The sequence below is a fragment of the Seriola aureovittata genome, chromosome 19, assembly GCF_021018895.1.
Source record: "Seriola aureovittata isolate HTS-2021-v1 ecotype China chromosome 19, ASM2101889v1, whole genome shotgun sequence".
Classification (NCBI taxonomy): Eukaryota; Metazoa; Chordata; class Actinopteri; order Carangiformes; family Carangidae; genus Seriola; species Seriola aureovittata.
Genome location: NC_079382.1, coordinates 2607242 through 2627115, shown reverse-complemented (window position 1 = coordinate 2627115; position 19874 = coordinate 2607242). Strand labels below are relative to the sequence as shown.

The window sequence follows — 19874 nt, the reverse complement described above, 5'->3', positions numbered from 1 at the left end:
CAACAAGCAGACGACTCTAATTAATCCACGATTTCAAAACCAAAATGATGACTTCAAATTAGTTTGAATGTTTTAATATTTCAGACGCTGCCAAAAAAAAAAAATCCGGTTGGGATCAGATTTCTCTCGTGTTGTTCAGTGTCTCTGTCGGACCTGATTAATGGCAGCTCAGAGACGAACAACAGGCTGATTAATAAAGAGCTGAAGGTTCTGATTCTGAGGAGGGAAATTAAATCAGATAACTGCTTATCTGTCTATAATTTATCTGTCTGATTATGGTGAAATATTTCACATGTACATAACACTTTTTGTTAAATATCAGTGTTGTTCTCTAACCTTAACTACAGTCAAAATATTTGATTATCTTTTTTTCCCCCTAGAATTAAATATGTAATTGAATTTTAAAGGTTAAGAATACACACCAAACTGTAAATTCAGTCCAAACAGTTAAATGAAAGCCATTAACAGCTGCATGAGGAGAGCAGACCTGGTTTATGAGGAGAGAATGAATTCAGCAGTTCTTTATTTTGATGCTGTTGAGAGCCGGAGGAAATCCATACGCAGTGAACAGGAGTCTTCTTTATGGCTGCTCAGCATCGTGCTCCTCAAGCTTTTGTGTGTGTGCGTGCGTGTGTGATTGTGAGAGTGTGTGTGTGTGTGTGTGCGTGTGTGATTGTGAGAGTGTGTGTGTGCGTGAGAGTGTGTGTGAGTGAGCTGGACCGTGGCGATAAGGTGGGCTGCCTCCCCTGAGACGCAGCTGTGTAGTTGATTACCCTCTGATTCAGTTAATAACAGCGGTTGTCCGCGGTGATTAATTGTTGTCTGAGTCCATTCTTGGAGTCAATTAAAGCGGCATCTGATATGCTAATGAGGAGGTGTGGTTTAGGAAACTGAGCTACAGACACACATTCAGCTGTCACTTTATTAGGAACACCTAATGCAGCCTGGTACAACAGTGCTGATATAAATCGTCCTCTATGACGGCTCTAATTGACTTTTTCTACTTTTCTAGTTTTTTTTCTAGGTGAAACCTGTGACTCAGTTTGGAGGCTGCAGTTTGTGGTGCCACTACATTGTTATATGCAGAGGTGTTTCTATTATATTTTTCCACCTCATTAACATGAGTGAGGGCAGGCTAAAGCACAGAAACAGCTCTCTGTATAATGCAGTTCAACAGCAGCACAAACTGCAGCCTCCAGAGCGATCACACAGTCCAATCAACACTTCCCTGAAACCGTTTCAACACAAACTCAACATTATAACTCTCATGAAGGAGGATTTATTGCAGGACTGTTATATTAGTCAGAATTCGGTTTAGTCAGACGAACATGACATTTGAGTGTATAACCTTTATTTACTTTTTCTCTTGCCTGTAGTGTTTGTTAAAAATATTTTTGTATTTGATTGCATTCTCTGTGGTATAAGAAGTTAGTTATTAATATTGCAGCACTACATCAATCTAAAATTCATTAAAACGTTTGCTTAGATGTTGCTTCTCAGTGCAGGAGCCGCATCCTGTAACAAAGCCCGTCAAAGTTATTGTAAATGCAGCCTCCTCTTGTGTTGATGAAGAAGACACAACGTGCGTGAGCCGTCCGTCAAGTTATATCAGATTGTTTGTTCAGCTCCGGCCCAAACATCCGCTCTTTAAATTTGATAATATTCACCTCTTACTTAACTAAATATTTTTTACAGTACATTTGTTTAGTCCTACTTCGTTAACAGTAAAGCATACTCTCAAATTTTTGTTTGTAGCGTTATGCTTAAATAACTTTAAATAATATTCGCATCCCCATAACTCGTAATCAGATAAGAGTAACAAACATTCATTTCTTCTGGTTGATAATATTCATTTAATCCATACCAGTAGTGTCTTTAAGTCGTTCCACAAGCTGAACGTTGATGTCTTTCTCTGCTGAGACACCAAGAGTCCACACGGGCGTTTCACCTTTCTGTGATTTGTTTTCCCTGAACACAGCAGTACTGTCACAAACTGAAAGTGAAACTTCATTCCTCCTTCTGGCTCGCTTCCTTCTTTTAAAAGAGTTTTTTCCCCCTTTTTTCTTAATCTGAGTTTGAACTCAACAGCATCACACAATCCATTGCATGGCATACAGTTGTTAATAGTGCTGTCAGACGATCCTGATAAATACATGACTTCAACTGGACCAATGTGAAAACAATAGAAACCAAGTCCTTAATTTCCCTAATCATTTTCAAGTTTCCTGCAAACAACTAATGTATAAGAATTAACTCAAAAGAAATGCTGATCTTAAACCAAAATAAGAAAGTTCATAGGAAATTATTTTTGAAATTACAGACCCATAAAATAAAAGTGTTCTCAGTTTTCTTGATGTTCCTGTTGGAGCAGGTTAGAAAATGATCTACAGCCGCTGCCTCGCTCTCTAACCTTTGGAAACAATCCACTCCTCATTCCACAGGCCGACAGCCGTGCTTATCCAGCAACATGCCACCTTTCGGTCGGTCAGTTTGTCAGATTTACAGCAGACAGAATCCACTGGCTCGTTGTGCAAATGAGTTATACCTGTAGCCCCCCAACCCCCTCATCTAAATCACTCTGAAACCCCCCCTTTCATTCCACCAGTCACCGGTGGTTCTTTGTGAGAGCGAGGCTGCTTCCTCTTTGTTGTTGCTCCTCTGTTGTGATGCTGCCACATTGATTTTTCCTGGTTTCTGCTGAGTTAAGGTTCAGTTTAATGGAGCTCAGTGGACGGACCAGCGGTGATAACTGACGTGTCCTCGGGTCACACTTCTGATTCTTCAACGCGCCTGAACCCGGCGTCATGCTTCAGCTGTAAAAATGTGGAATCATGGAAGCTGCTTTTTCACTGTGCGACAAAGCAACACAAGCGCTGTCAGCTTCTCTGACAGGGTTTAAATATGAAGCCTGCTTCTGCTTGTTTCTATGCATTTAATATTAGGGCTGAACAATTAATCGAAATATGATCAAAACTGCAATGTGGCCAAGTGCAATAACCAAATCACAATTTTTTTTATTTTTTTGATAAAGGGTAAAATGTGTGACAACAGACCATAAATGAAGCGTTGTGGTGCTACAGAGACACCCCATCCTATAAATCATATTCTCCAGATGTAAAGGAACATGTTTGTTTGGAACTAGCCCCGACAAAAATCACAATATCATCATTTTTAGATTTTTTTCAGTGAAATGAAATGAAATGCAAAAATGACCGTTCCAACTGAAATCATGACTCAATCGCAATATGAATACTTTTTGCATATCGTTCAGCTCTAATTTATGCTATACTTAATATACTGGGGTTCAGAGAAACAGTCAATCAATCGAGTTATTGATCAACAGAAAATTAATCCCTAACAATTTGAGTAAAAAAAAAAAATCTGAAAATTTTTCTTTGTTTTCCATGTTCATAGATTTTTGCATATCTTTGGATTCTGGACCAAACAAGTCATTTGAATATTTTATCTTGCGGTGTGTGAAAATCGAATGTCATTAATCGACTGTCAAATATTGATTAACATGAATATTTTATTGGCTAAACAATTTATCAAGAAAACATTCAGCAGAAGACTCGATGATATGATAATAATTAAATCATTAGAGTGAAACCAATTTAATCTGACAGTGTAAGTAAACAGTCATCTCGTGGTCGACTTAATCAACCTCTCAACAACAATTCATTTGAATTGATTCATTTTTTTTGTTGGTTTCTTTTTTTCCCATAGAGAAGTGATGACATGTGAGATGTCTAGCTATCCACATCTACAGAATAAATCAACACCGGTACAGATTCATTAAAGAATCCCCTTCTCTTCCCATCAACAGCTTCTGGACATGAAGGTGTTTGTGGACACGGACTCTGACATCCGCCTGATACGGAGGCTGAAGAGGGACATTTCACAGCGTGGGCGGGACATCAGCGGCATTATCAAGCAATACAATAAGTTTGTAAAGCCAGCGTTCGAACAGTACATCGAGCCCACAGTGCAGGTGGCTGACATTGTGGTGCCCAGAGGTCAGTGGTCAAATTTGCTTTCTTAGATAGAAATATACCAGCTCTTTACTTGGTACTGGTCTTACTGGGCTTCACCTGATAGAAAATACACAGGTGAATGAAGCATCTTTGTTCTGGTCAGAAGCAAATCTTTAGCACTGCTGTCTGGGCTAAAACAACATTAAATATCGGTGAATTTGATTCCAGTTTCATATTAATAAGTGTCGTGTTATGGTATCTGAAACCAAAAATATCAATTGTTATTCATCTCTGTGTAAGCACTGAATAACTTAATTAGACAGATATTGCAGTTAAAAGTACATTCTTGTTGCGTGTGTCTTAAACTTGTGTAATTTTCAGGGGGAGAGAACTTTGTTGCGCTGGATTTGATTGTTCAGCACGTTCACAGTCAGCTGGAGAAGGTAAAGCTCCCTCACAGTTTCTCATTCCGTGTTACTTTCAGGATTTTACTGATTCAGCTGAACATGTTGTTTATCTTGGTTATTTCCAGCCTTATAGATTGTTAGTCTTTGTTCAGGCTGTGAGGGTCTTTTGTGTAGAAAGTGCTGCCTCAGCTTCTTGTTGTGCTGATTAGAGTATTTACAGTTTATTTTCTATTATCTGCAGTCGCTGCTGATAAAAGAATGTTTTAAACACAATCACGAAGCGAATGGGCTTTACAATGATCAAAATATGAACCATTTCTACATCTTTGGCCATGGCAACTTGGAGCTCACATAAATTGCCGTCCATGCTCGGTTATATGTGCTCTAATAAGCTTCCTAAAGTTTAGAAAGAAAGCCTGCTGCCCTGCTCCTGTCCTCCATTAACTCAAAGCTGAGAAAGGTCCTGGTTTGATAAAAGGAGGGTGGAGGAGTGGACGAGTGTGAACACGGCCTGTGGCGCTTTAGTGGGAAACGGCTAATAGGGGTCAGTTTGTTGGGCCTGCACAAAATACACAATGTTAACACACAAGACTGGGCTCTGAATTTCAGGGTTTTAAATTTATAATGAGGACATATACATTACATACTGTGGTGGGATTCATCTCAAAATGTCTCATTCATCAGAAGCACAAATCTACTTTTTGTGTTGACGCAGCTCTGAAATGTGATGCTTACTTATAGATACAGTATAAATACATGTGTTTTTTCCAGCATTTTCTTATAATGGTAGATCTAATATGAGGTGAGCCTTTCTCACTGGGGAAGGCAGGATGTGTATCGTTTCCAGCCCTCTGTCTCGTGCTGTTATCACAGCCTGTGGTTGGCATTGACTCAGGTGTTTGTGCGAAGACTATTGTGTCACATTAGTACCTGAAAGACGACAAATGTGTCTCAATATCAAATCTGAACTCTACTCACACGTCTGCCATCACAATTATTTTGTGTGATGGTCCCTGTCACTCTCTGCAGAGCAGTTGCAGAGAGCAGGTTCAGTCACATATCATAAAATACAGGTTTAGTGCCATTAAAAGACCAAGAGTCCAAGATTGAAGTAACAAATGCTTAATTCTCCCACTGTTAAGTCACAAAATTACATTCATTAGCCAGAGCTTCTGGATGTCACAGTGTTTACTTTGAGTGAAGGTATTTGTTTTACCACTTCCCCCCTCTGCTGGTGGAAAGAGGTAAGGTTTTCAGGTTTTCATGTTCACTGCAGGAGACCTGGAAGAACTGGAATAGACCATTTGGTTTTCACAGTCTGCTCCACAGCCTGTCGTTAAGGGTCAGTCAGACACAAAAGACAATGAGCTGTAGTTCTCCTTCAAAATGATAAAATCACACAAAAAACAGATTGAAGATTCAAGTTTTTTTCATCCTTAGTCAATTAAGTTTTCTGAGATCTGGTTCTCCCCTTCTTCCCTCTATACGCCATTGAACCTGGTGAGACACAGCTCCACAGTTGGTACCTGAGATTAATGATCCTGTAAGGAGAGGAGAGGTGTCCTTTATCTTTCTTCTCACACACACACTGTAGTGTCATCCAGCCATTTTATGACCTGTACCAAACTCTGATTTGTTCCACCTTTTTAACATATTCATTCAGAGCACAGACGACACCTTTCACACGTACGACACCTACGTTATGTAACATGGAAGGATGAGCGGAAGCACACACTCAGATTGGCATTATAGTTTCCTGTTTTTGCTAAATTGACTTCCCTCACTTTTCTCCTTTACTCATGATAGTGACTTGTACTCGTGTGTAGCAATGGGATAAATTATGGTCTTGTATTACAAGGCTTCCTATTTACTCAGTTTCATGTAACATACAGGTTTGTTAAGTTAAGACCAAACGGAGGGTTAAACTCTGCATTTCTGTTTCACGTTCCTCATTGTTTTATAGCATTTGCCCCAAAGTAGAATATACACATCTGAACATTTTATCTGTTGAGTTCACACCTTCACTGTCCAGCAGCCAGGCACCATAAAAACTATATAGACACAATATGATAATAAAAGAGTTGGAGGAGTTCTGTTATTGCCATACAATATAAAATAAAATGAAAGGTTCTTCTAATAAGAGCAGTGAGATGAAGTGCTGTACATTGAGGCAGTTTATGTTGTATTTGAATGAAGAGTGTTTATTGCACATGGGATAAATGAAAACTAGAGCCTGTTGATTTTCAGAGATTTCTCAGCAGAGGGGAGACAATTACCTAAAAAAAAAAAAAAAAGAAGAACCAGTCTGGGTTTGCAGGAACAATAAAAAAAAAACAGTATCAAGGCAAAGCTTCCCGCATCATGAACTGGTGCTGCAAAATGTTTATTGAATACAGCTACAACATTTCAAGTAAACGTGAGGGAGAAATGCACTCAGGTTGATGTGTATGGAGAAGTGGGACATAGACTTCAGTGAAATGAGAGCTTAAATCATGTAATGATATTAATAAGAATATTTTTTATAATATCAATATACACTCAGTTGACAGTTTAAGTACACCCAGCTGAAACTAATACAACATCCTGCAATGAATCCTCCTTTATGAAGGTCTGTTATTAACGCTACCCGCTGATATAAACAGGCTGGACAAAATAATAATAAAAACACCCGTCAGTAAAACTCAACACACTTAAACAGCACCACTAACTACCACATGTGAAATGACCACACCAATGTATCAGCTCCAGTTTCAACACAAACTGAACATTACAACCTTCATGATGGAGGATTTATTACAGGACTGTTGTATTAGACCGACTCAGCTTTAGCTCAGTGCAGCTAAGAAAATTAATGTTAAACAAAAACCTCAACAAATTATTTGTTAGTTTTTTATTTTTTATAAGTTATTAATTAATCAACATGTTAAAAGTTAATATATGCTACTATTGAACTGAAGTTGAGTTTGTGGAGTCGCACATTTTAACAGACAAACATTTGTTTGCTTTAAATGTTTGAATGTTGTTGAATGTTGGCTTATCTCATGTTTTCTTTTGTTTCTCGCTGTTTGCACACACTCATACGTGTGTGTGTGTTTGGGTGTGTGTCTCCTTGTGCGTGCACGCCCCCTCCCTCCTTGCCTGGCTGAATGCTGTGTAACCATTCCAGCGTGAGATCACTGTGAGGTACGACTGTCAGTGCTTTTTTTATTCCTACATCTTCTCCCTCTCACTTCCTCTGTCTGCTCTTTCTTCCACTGCTTTTTCTTCCTCTGCTCTCTCTTCTTCTGCTCTCACTTCTTCTGCTCTCTCTTCCTCTGCTTTTTCTTCCTCTGCTCTCTCTTCCTCTGCTCTCTCTTCTTCTGCTCTCACTTCTTCTGCTCTTTCTTCCTCTGCCCTCTCTTCCTCTGCTCTCACTTCCTCTGCTCTCACTTCTTCTTCTCTCTCTTCCTCTGCTCTCTCCTTCTGCTCTCTCTTCTTCCGCTCTCACTTCTTCTGCTCTCTCTTCCTCTGCTCTCTCTTCCTCTGCTCTCTCTTCTTCTGCTCTCTCCTCCTGTGCTATGTCTTTTTCAACCACACTTCATCTAAAAATGAAGACAAGATTAACAGCTGTCTTGTTTGGTGTGATTTTATCTTTTTAACTAATAAACCAGGCTACAATAACCATTGTAGTCTGCTGCTCTCAGCCACCTGGTTCACCCTCATAGATAGCCATCATGATTATCTCTGAGAGACGAGGCATGAGAGGCAGTAGAAGGGCCGACCACTGTTGACATGCTTTGGTAACAATGTAGACATGAATCCTCTTTGTTTCTGTGTGATTGTTGATTGATACACTACAGTAAAATTATTCAATTTCATTGTGAAAACACAATATCTGCCTTAATTATTCATAGAAATGAAAAACGCACATCGGCAAACAAGTAATTTGTCATGAAAAGTGCTTCAGGTCATTTAATGTGTAAAAGATACAGTGAAGCCTCATGAATTTAGCGACTCTTACTGCCTCTGAAATAACTACCTGGGCCATTTTATCACTAATATAAAACTATATATAAAACTTTATAAATATAAAAAATATAAACTTAACTTTATGCCCGTTAATAATACATGGTCTTGATTAGTATCCAGAGCAGTGAGGTAATGGCCTCACACAGTTGCACAGGTTTTGTCGTCCCTGAGCCAATTTCATATAAAGTAGATTCTTAAAACTCTGCAGCAAACAGACATTAGAAAGGAGCCTTTCTTCAGATGTTGATGCACTGCGACTTTTTCTTTCATGGAGTGAAAAAAACTGAAAAAAAAATCAACAGTGATTGTGGCTCATGCAAAAGTTTAGGCCCCGTATGAAGTCAGTCAATTGTATGTGCGTCTGTTAAAATATTGGATCTGCTCAGTTGAGTCCACTTGAATAGAGCTGACAGCTGCTTTGACCAGATATAAAACGTGCTCAAATTTGAATGCACTAAAGCATCCTAGGAGAAATGGCTGGTTAAAAAGGTAAAACTCAGCCTTTTGCTGTCATATTTATTGTCAACAAAGTTGGAGTTCTGAGTTATGTGTTAAGTTATGAGCCCTAGAAATATCATTATTGTTTTTAACATTAGCTGAATCTGCATCCACAATGTTCCACAGGCCACGTTCACACAGCCACACTAAATGCAGCTAAGCAGGAAAACTGCAAAGTGGGAGCTCTGGTCTTTACATTAAGTCCATGAGAAGGAATAGATACCTAAAATATTACCAGTGTAGTGTCGCGTCCTCTGTAATACACAGATATGACACCTGAATACGATTCTCACAGGCTTTGGGTAAAATGAACAAAGACAAAACTATATTTCTCAGATAATTATTTAATTATCGTTTTAGATGTTGATTTCTAGTCTTTAAGTGGAAGTTGTTTAATGAGGTTTGCAGCAGTAGAGGCTGTATCTACCTGAGCAGCACAGAACGACTGATATTCTCAGCCTGGTGACAGTGACCCGACTCATGAGATAAATTGGCCTGAGCTGCTGTTCAGCTCTGAGCTACAGAGTATTTGTCCAGCGTTGCTCAGCAGTGATGTAGTGGAGCTGTTTCACTGCTCTAATACTGTTCTTTCTCTTCTCTATTTTTTTTTTCTCTTGTCTTGTGTCTATTGTTTCTTCCTGTATTTCTCTTTCTCTGTCCACTCCTCACTTTTAATCACTTTATTTCACCAAATATCTGTCAACTTCTTCAGAGGAAGCTCCGCTGGGATATGTGAGGCTCCCCCTGTGCATCCTCCTTTAGTTTAGAAATGTATAAATCACAGTATTTGTGGTTTTTATGCACTCTGGCCTTTTGCTGTGTCTTTTGAACTGAATGAATGCCTTCATAGCCGTTAAGCCAACATGCTTGTTTGCTATTTTTGCTGCCTTTTATCACCAAAATGAAGACACTGAGTTATGGCAGAAAAGCATTAAACTCATTTGCAAGAGCATGCAGCAACCAAAGCAGCGACAGACGTCTGGTTGTCATCTTGGTTCATTGCTCTCTAACATTGAATGCATGTGTTTTGAAAGTGTATGTGCCACGTTTTCTAATTTATGGAGTTACCCTGCATTTTCTTGTTTTTCCTTTTTGGCTGAAGGTGAAGGCACACACTGTTGAAATCTTTCCCAGCAGTAATGATACAGAAAAGCCCAGCTGGCTTTTGCACTAATATGTCAATAACTCTTCTGCAGCATATTCCTGAATTATCATTTGGTATAAAAGAATAAGTTAAATATACGAGAGGCAGTAGAAGGGCCGACCACTGTTGACATGCTTTGGTAACAATGTAGACATGAATCCTCTTTGTTTCTGTGTGATTGTTGATTGATGCACAACAGTAAAAATATTCCATTTCATTGTGAAAACACAATATCTGCCTTAATTATTCATAGAAATGAAAAACGAACATCGGCAAACAAGTAATTTGTCATGAAAAGTGCTTCAGGTCAATTAATGTGTAAAAGATACAGTGAAGCCTCATGAATTTAGCGACTCTTACTGCCTCTGAAATAACTACCTGGGCCATTTTATCACTAATATAAAACTATAAATATAAAAAATATAAACTTAGATTTTTTAAAGCTCTGCAGCAAACAGACATTAGAAAGGAGCCTTTCTTCAGATGTTGATGCACTGCGACTTTTTCTTTCATGGATTGAAAAAAAAGAAAAAGAATCAACAGTGATTTTGGCTCATGCAAAAGTTTAGGCCCCGTATGAAGTCAGTCAATTGTATGTGCGTCTGTTAAAATATTGGATCTGCTCAGTTGAGTCCACTTGAATAGAGCTGACAGCTGCTTTGACCAGATATAAAACGTGCTCAAATTTGAATGCACTAAAGCATCCTAGGAGAAATGGCTGGTTAAAAAGGTAAAACTCGACAGAATAAATGACTGAAAACAAATTATTCCAGCACTATTCATGCTCATCAGCCTTTTGCTCTCATATTTATTGTCAACAAAGTTGGAGTTCTGAGTTATGTGTTAAGTTATCAAATATCATTATTGTTTTTAACATTAGGTGAATCTGCATTGAAGCTATGTGTATGTGTGTGTGTGTGTGTGTATATATATAGAATATAATATATATATATATATTATATTCCTCACATATATATATATATATATGAGTACCAACACCTTTGGCTGCTTCTACTGGATGTTCCCACCTTCACTTATCCACCTAAACAGAGACGTGTTTGCTTTTATTTTTATGCTTGTCTAACACCAATGTCACATCTGGGGCCAGATGCACAAAGATACTCTGTTAGACTTGTCTATGTGATGTGAGTAAGACTCTCACATTAATAAAGACCCATGTTTTTTTTATGTTAAAGATTTGGCCACTGAACCTCCCCTGGTTATCTTTGTGTTCATTTTATGTGTCAGTGCCACCTGCTGACAAAAACCACAGGAAGAAATGGTTCAATTTTTTCATATTATAGAGCAAACAATGAGAAGGGAAAGAATTTCAAGAACTGTGTCAGATTGTTCCAGAGACAGTTTGTGCAGCTGATGAAATTTAGCCAGAATCAAACTTTTATCTTTGTGAAATCAGCCCTGTGCACTTAGACAACAAACATCTGCTTTTCTGCAGCAGGTAGCCAGCATGTGTGTCAGATGTGATATAGTGTATGTGCTGCAGTAGCTAGTTGTGGTGTTAAACATAATAATTATGCGATCTCACCTCCTGATTGTTGTTGTTGTAGAAACTGTTTACTGAGTCACAGTGGCCTGATGCTGATTGGGTCACGGCTTAACATGATAATTGGATAATGCTTAATAGGGTCAAATCATTTTAATTAGTACCAGGATATGTGGCTGATATCTTCTGCCAGTATTTGGCCATTAAAAAATAATTGATATCAGCTAAAATGAATTCATTAGTTGGTCATTTTTCTATAAAATGATTACATGAAGGCAGTAGAGTGTCTCTTCCTTTTCAGTAGTTGTAGTTGGACATGTATTAGAAAGTTGCTGAAACTAAAATGTTTTCATCAGTGTCAGTGTCTCATGATCATCGAGATGATTTTCAGCAATAAAGAAAATATGGCTTTGAATTTTAGCCAAATAATCAGATGTAAAGATACCACATATTGACAGGCAATAATTCCAGCTGATCACTTCAGTGCTCAAAATATTTAATATTACAAAAAGTCTTGTGACTAAAAGGCAGCAAAATTAGACATTAAATCATTAAATGAACTTATTGGCCAATAAACTAAACAGGACAGTGTTTGATCTACAAAATCTTTGTAAAAACTTCTCTCAGTGTTACTTTGTCATCCCTGATCCCACTCACTGTGTGTGTATGAATGTGTGTGTGTGTGTGTGTGTGTTCGCCGCAGGTCAGCTCTGGCCTCGGCTCATCAGGGTCAACCGTTACCCAAAACCCTCAGCGTGATGGAGAGCACACCGCAGGTCCGCGGCATGCACACCATCATCAGGTCAGAACACACTTTCACACACACACGTTTCGTCTTCTTTAAACTGCTGAAAACTTGAAAAGAGACGTAATAAAAAAGAAAAAGAATAGTTACAATCAAAGTAGCAGAGACTGAGATGTCCTGACTTTCACTCATGAGTTTGGGCCAATGTCTTTCCATTTTCTTACCAGACGCACTGAATTGTCGTCCTCTTTGCTCCTGCCATGTGTGTGTGTGTTTCTGTCTGTCTGTCTGTCTGTCTGTCTGTCTGTGTGTGTGTGTGTGTGTGTGTGTGTCTGTGTGTGTAGGAACAAGGAGACTAACCGAGACGAGTTTATCTTCTACTCTAAGAGATTAATGAGGCTCCTGATCGAACATGCTCTCTCCTTCCTCCCTCTCAAGGTGAGTTTTTGTGTTTGTGCGAGAGTCTGGAGATTATTAACTGACCTCCTGCTTCCAGTCACATTCGAAGGTTGAAGTAAACAGTGTCTGTCCAATTCCCAGAAAATAATAACAGGAGCTTTTATTGTCTTAGTGTAACCTTTTAGACGACCCAGCATCAGTCAGTGCCCTCCTCTAAACCTCCTGTTAACCGGTGAAGCCTCCATCAAGCTGCTGAACTCCAATACTAAACCAATTAACATAAATACACAGGCTCTTTAGCACTCAGCACTTTGTTGCACTTTTATTTGTTTTCATATCATTGTGGTGTTGTGTTGTGATGTCAGTGTGAAATGTGTAGCTAGATGCTTCATGTTTTTGGGATGTTTTGTGTGAAGCAGCTGTCTAGCTTTGTGTCAAATTGTTTGTGTTTCTGTGATATTTTTTTTCTTTAATCCTATTTCATGTGGAGCAACAGATTGTAGCGCTGTGCCCAAGACAGATTTCCCTTCGGGGACAATAAAGTTTACTCTTACTCTTAAATAGTTGAAAGATGCAAATTTCAGTTTTTCTCTCCGTCCCCCTTCAGCCTGTATCCGTGGAGACGCCTCAGGGCGGCGTCTATGAAGGCAAGAGGCTGAGCGGGAAACGAGTAAGTCGGCTTTTATTCTACTGTTCGAGCCTGTCAAGCCCCCACTGCACGTCTCAGGCCATGTTCAGCCCTCCATTACAAATCCCAGCTGTCAGTACAGTCAGAGGAGGCTCCAGCAGGAAACGTGTTAGGTGTTGTACTGGCCAATCAAATACATACAAGTGTACATTACATTATTTTGTAACGTTAACACTGTATTCCTGTTGATTACCTTGTGATTCTCATGATAAAAGATGAAATAGTTTCTGTCATTATAACGTTTTTTAACCATTAATCGTTTCTTCAGTGTTATCAGAGCTAGAAAATTACATGACGCTATTTTGGTTTAGAAACTCTGCACATTGTTGCACCTCTGCTGTAAAGTCCAGTTGACTCTGTAAGAGCCAAAATACTTATTTATTATTTACTCCCGGCGGTGGACACATGGGTGCGGTTTCACATTATTTACCTGTTTATTTGTGTGGCGGGATTTTATTCAAATACAACATTTGCTGGTCAGAATCTGTAGTAAGACTCATCTGGACTGAGCTATGGATCTGCACCAACACGTCACAATTAAAACCCTCCTTCGCCTCTTAGCAGCTTTCTTCTGTGGACGGTAGTTGCTACAGAAAAAGTGAATTTCATAAAGTTTTTGAAGATTTATGAGAATCAATTTTGCATTTAGCAACATATGTGAAGACTTTAGGGTCTTTGAGCTGCCAGGAAAATGTTGAGGGATGTGTTGATGTTTTCATGCTGATAAATGAGGTTCACTCTGTCCTGTTAGTGTTCTGAGATCCCGATGAGCTGCTGCTCAGTTTTCCCTCACCTGTGTTTGTGTAGATCACAGGTGTGTCGATCCTGAGAGCAGGAGAGACCATGGAGCAGGCTCTGATGGCCGTGTGTAAAGACATCAGACTGGGAAAGATCCTCATCCAGACCAACCACGACACCGGAGAACCAGAGGTTTGAGAGTTTCAAACATTACAACTTTTCTTTCTCACGTGTAGTGTGATATTCGAAGGTAATGCCTCACAAAGTAAAATGATTTCAGCCAACGCTTTTGAAGTGTGATGACATTGAAACCAATGACTTTTAAAGTTCAATAACAAGTGTCACAAAGCTGCAGCCGAGCCCTTCATCACTGTAAAATGACATCAGGCTTTTAGGGTTTTCTGAGTGTAAAACCAGACAACAGTACAGCCTTTTTCACCGATTAAATGTGGTTTGGCAGAAATATAACAAGATTCAGTTAAGCACCAACGCTTCCGAGCTTTCAACCTGAAAAAACTGTTTAATCATCCAGGACAGTGAATGCAGCATTTTCTCAGTTCTCAGCTTCTTACTTGTGTTGATGTTCTTTGTACAATTTCATCAGATAATGTTTGGTGTGTGATGTCATTTATCTCAGTTGTAGTGTTTAGATTTCCAAATTTAATTCTGTCTCTCACACAGACGTTGTCTGCTTTTGTTTTTTATTGTATTTTATGTTAAGTTTCTTTCTCCTTTAGCTCATAAATACTTTGACATAGCTGACAAAGCCTAGCTATACAAGACGTTTCCAGGTATATTCGTCAATAATTGATAATAATGATATTATAATTTTAGATTATTCTTCCAGTGATTTAATGATTTTAGCTTTTAGTGAATATCAGAATATCTGCACATTTGTTATTTTATTTCCTGTCTTGTCTCCGTCCTCCAGCTTCATTACCTTCGGTTGCCCAAAGACATCAGTGAGGACTACGTCATCCTGATGGACAGCACCGTCTCCACCGGAGCTGCTGCTCTCATGGCTGTCAGAGTGCTGCTGGTTCGTCTACACAGCTCCTCAGCTGTCATTCATAAAACACTCACTTTCTTAACCTTACGATAATTAAGGGAGATAATTCTGGACTTCAGTTCAGGAGAATGCATTAGACATTTTAGTTCATATAATAACTTAAAATGTGTTGAAATGTGAAGTATAATTTTTGATGGTTTGAAAGATGAAATTAGTTATTTTGATTTTAAATCTTTGAACTTACTCCTCCCTCACTCTCACTCTCTCTCTCTCTCTGTCTCTCTCTCTCTCTCTCTCTCTCTCTCTCTCTCTCTCTCTCTCTCTTCATATTCCTCTGTGAAGGACCATGACGTAGCGGAGGATAAGATCTTCCTGTTGTCGCTGCTCATGGCAGAGATGGGCGTGCACTCAGTAGCCTATGCGTTCCCTAAAGTCCGCATCATCACAACAGCGGTGGACAAGGAGGTCAACGACCAGTTCCACATCATACCAGGCATCGGTGAGAACGTTTCCTCTCTTCTCACCTGAGTTTGTTGTTTCACACAGGTGGATTTGCCTCCATTCTTCCTCTGGGAGAATTTAGTTGCACTTTTTTTTCCAAGAGAAACTTATAAAATGCTGTACAGAATTTTAAATGCAAGTTATAAACAAATACACAGATAAAACTACACAAAGTCCCCTGAGAAATCTAAGACTGTCACAGAAAGAACAGACATAAGTGGAGGTTTCTCCAGGGTGTGGTGTCCTAAACAGTCGAGGCAGCTCTGGTTTTAAGACCTGAACAGGTCTCAGAGTCCTCGGAGAAGAGCTCAACAGCTCAGTTGTGTTCAGCAGAGCCAGCCACTGCAGAGGTTTATGAATTACCTTTAACATTTATTGGCAGCCAGCGAAAGAGCGTAACAAAAGGTGATATATGGATCCATCAGTGGAGGTTTTTCCAAGTGTAAATCAACACTAAATCACAGAGGGAAGAAAACCTGCTGCTGCTCTGCTCTGTGGGTGAAAACTGCCCAGTGTGCTGCTGTGGTGACGTCAGAGCAGCTGCTTCGCTCAGTAAAACTGAATGTACTGAATAAAAACACCTGCTGTGACGTTAGTGACTGAAATGTGGCCAGAAGTGCTGCATCTAATGTATTCTAAAGGCATTAAGATGGTGATCAGATTAGACCTGGATCTGTCAGCACTCAGTGCTGGATCGGGTTATGGGGACAAAAGATACTGGGAAAGTAGTCTCAGACATTGGAACCCCACTGTATGAAACCATTACCTAGTTTGTCACACTAGGTAATGGTAAGGTTTATTTATTTTTTGACTGTAGTGTCTCATTCAGTTACACATCATAGTGACAATTCTCTGAAATAGAAATGTAAGGGATCCTGATCAAACATGTTTTCAACTCCAAATATCCAGTACTGAAAACGCTGTGCTCCACGTTTTTCTTTTTCTTTATATATATAGCACATTTTATTACACATAAACTCAATGTGCTTTACATTGAGAGACAAAATAGAAAAATACAGGCATAAACATGAGAAAATAGGTAACGCAGGCAACCCAAATATAAGAATATAAGCATACAAGTCAAATGCAGACGGTCCCAGCGTACATCAAACACACCACAGAGGGATGCACATGGGTAAGCAATGATAACGACCACTTGAAATCATGATACAGTCCCAGAACCAGGAGCGATGAACAGTCGTTAGTTTAGTCAGCAGGTACATGCCACTGAAATGTCTCCAAATCCTTCACTTGGAAAGAACAGAAGAATCCTGCACTCTGTCCATTACCTGTGCTCACATTATTCACCTTTCAGTCCTCAGACCTTCATCAGGCAAAGTTCATACAAACAGTCAGCACCATAGCACAATTACTAAAAGTAAAATAAAGTAGGTTCACATCACATGATAAGGCCTTTTTGCAGGTCTGGATCTTGTGTAAGAGGACACATTAAAAAACTATGAACCTGTCTGTATCGTTTCTCCTTTCACCTGCTGCAGTTTTCTTCTCACTCTCTCATCCAAAGGTAATTTTGGAGATCGTTACTTTGGCACCGATGCTCCGTCAGACTGGTGCGAAAGCGATGAAGGGATGGACTTCTGAAGAGAGGAGCGATCGGGGACACGGAGGGTCGTTAGAAAAAGCACTTATCTGGTAACCCTCCTTCATCCCTCACTGCTCTGGATCCGCCCGACGCCCGCCTGACCGCTGTGGTGATGCTGTATGAACTGCTTCCTGTTCAGAGAGTTCAGTGTCAGGTCAGTGAGGGGCCTTAGTGAAGAATTCCATTTGTGCCGCTCTGCATTCATGTTTACAGCTAAAGTTTCAAGGGGTCAAAGTTCAAAGTGTTACCTCATTTGCAGGATGCTGGATATTTATTGGCTTTTATCGCTATCTGTTCACACACACACACACACACTGATCTCTGATCAGCTTTCAGAGTTGTAATTAATTCCACTGCAGGCTCAGAAGTCTGATGAAAAATGTCTGATTATAATGTTAATGATGTTGTCAGTAATGTGTTTTTGTTGCTAAAGCTGCAGCTGTGAAGCTTCGGAGTCAATGTCGACACGTTTGAATGAGCGTACCGAAGCCTTAAAATCTTTTTCTTCTTTATCCTTCCTAAGCCAGATGTTGTAAATATATCAGTGTTGGAAAAAACTCAGCTGGGAAGAATTAACTAGAGCAATGCTCAGTTTTTATCAATAGGTTTAACAGCAAAACGATGTACTTCAAAGTTTTCAATGGATCAATCTGCTACATGTCCAATCACTAATGATCTAATTTTGCACAAAGACATGACCTCACTTTTCTTTTAAGACGAGTCTCTATCATAAAGCTTGATGTGAGGACTGCTGTTCTAAAGGACATTTACAGAGTTTAATGTAATATATCGTCTCTAATAAATAGTGTAGTAAAGTTTTCTTTTCTTTTGCTCAGCTTAAAGCTTTTGGTAAGAATTATCAGTGTGTTACGGCTGACGTGGCTGCTGCTGCTGCTGCTGCTGCTGCTGCTGCTGCTGCTGCCGCCGCCACCGCCGCCGCCGCCGCCGCCGCCGCCGCCGCCGCGGCCGCCGCCGCCGCCGCGGCTGCTGCTGCTGCTGCGGGGGCGGCGGCGGCGGCGGCGGCGGCTGCTGCTGCTGCTGCTGCTGCTGCTGCTGTTGCGGCTGCTGCGGCTGCCGCGGCTGCTGCTGCTGTGCAGTAAAATAGTATTTTCTCAGGCAACACTCATTGAAAGGGACGACAATGATTCATACTTGAACAAGAAGAGTGACGGGAGGGAAGCAGTCAGATGTTTTTAGTGTACTTTTCTTTTCTCTGTTACTATTTTCTTCTGTATTTTATCTTATTGACAAATCTTTCTCTAATTCCACTTTAGTAGTTTTTGTACAGCAATAACAGAGCCGTCACGCCTGTCTTATTGCATCATAATATTTAAAAACTAATACACTAACTAAGCTCCTGATTTAACTTTGATATGAACCATATAAACAGTCAAAAAGTGGTTTAAAACACACTATGATGTAGTTCTTATCAGTGTAGATGTGTTAATGTGTTTAACAACTGTAACTCCTCTACTGGACACCCATAGGTGGACACTGGTGTGTAAAAGGATACTGAACCACATAGTAAAATACAGGTGTCGTTATGATTATTGTTACATTAATAAACACTATAAAAAAACCTTATAACTACATGATAGTGTGTTATAAACAGGGTTTCCACAGGTGCTTGATAATACTTGACAGTTTATGAATTTGAGATTAAAAATAAAAAATCAATCTTGAAAGTTTTTGAAAATGGACATTAATAGACATGGGTTATTGAAAGTGCTTTAATGTATATATTCTGTGCAAGAGTCTGCCATCACTGTAACACAGCACAGTTGAGACGTGTTGACACATTCAAACCTCTCTCTCATTTTTTCTGTGAAATTCTGTGAAGCTGTTTATTCTCATTATACACATTTTTAGTTTTCTAACAGTAATTAACCTTGACCCATGTCTTGAACCAACCTTGAATTTGAGGAAATCCGCATGGAAAGCCCTTGAATAATCCTTGAATTGGATGTTTCAGAAGTGCGGTGTGGGAATCCTGTATAAAGCATTTATTAAATGTTTATATTCGGTTTATAAATGTTAAAGTAAAGTCTTAACCCCTTAAACTTCTGTGTGTTCTGGTTACATTGAATGCTTTTAAACAGCTGTGAAGACACAATATTTAACTCAGCTCTATCTGCTAACTAAGTTGGCGTATAGTTAGCAAATGCTTTGTATTGCATTGCTTGTCAAACCGTGTGTAGCAGCCACTGATGTAACGCTCTGTGAAAAAAGTTGTGTTGTGACAATAATCTCATAGACCAGACCAGAAGACACCAGGTGTTCTTTCGTACAAAATTGGTCAGATATCATGAAATAAACAGCTCTTGTGTTAGGTTATAGGTGTACTAAATTTACTTTGTCATGGACTTGAAGCCTCAGTAGTGTCTCATGTATAAACCTCCCAGTTTATGTTTGATATGATACAATGCAGAGACTGACCCATATGGGATGCCCGCGTGTTTGTGGTAACCTTGTTTGCTGCTTCTTATTTTTTTGCAATTTTTTATGTTTTTATTTATTGATTGTATCGTTTGCAAGGATTCTACATCTTGACGGATTTGTTTTACACCACATCACAGCGATTTATCCAACTTTCATACCCCAAATATTACAGTTTTTACTGTTAATCTGCTGTTTATGGACTCTGTTCTGTCGATAC

At 39.4% G+C, this 19874-nt stretch overlaps 1 protein-coding gene across 2 annotated transcripts in view; it reads left to right on the top strand.

The window, feature by feature from the left end:
- si:ch211-243j20.2 (uridine-cytidine kinase-like 1) overlaps positions 1–18145 on the top strand; it is a 28708-nt gene extending 10563 nt beyond the window's left edge. The window contains exons 6-15 of one of the 2 annotated variants that reach the window (XM_056363490.1): positions 3827–4016; positions 4356–4417; positions 9600–9619; positions 12239–12337; positions 12625–12718; positions 13287–13349; positions 14175–14297; positions 15037–15144; positions 15457–15613; positions 17141–18145. In XM_056363490.1, coding sequence (XP_056219465.1) covers positions 3827–4016; positions 4356–4417; positions 9600–9619; positions 12239–12337; positions 12625–12718; positions 13287–13349; positions 14175–14297; positions 15037–15144; positions 15457–15613; positions 17141–17217 — 993 coding nt within the window. In that variant the 3' untranslated portion in view covers positions 17218–18145. Of the gene's footprint in view, positions 1–3826; positions 4017–4355; positions 4418–7547; positions 7565–9599; positions 9620–12238; positions 12338–12624; positions 12719–13286; positions 13350–14174; positions 14298–15036; positions 15145–15456; positions 15614–17140 lie in introns of both variants that reach the window. The other variant, XM_056363491.1, reaches the window with a different exon arrangement.
- The last annotated feature ends 1729 nt before the right edge of the window (positions 18146–19874 follow it).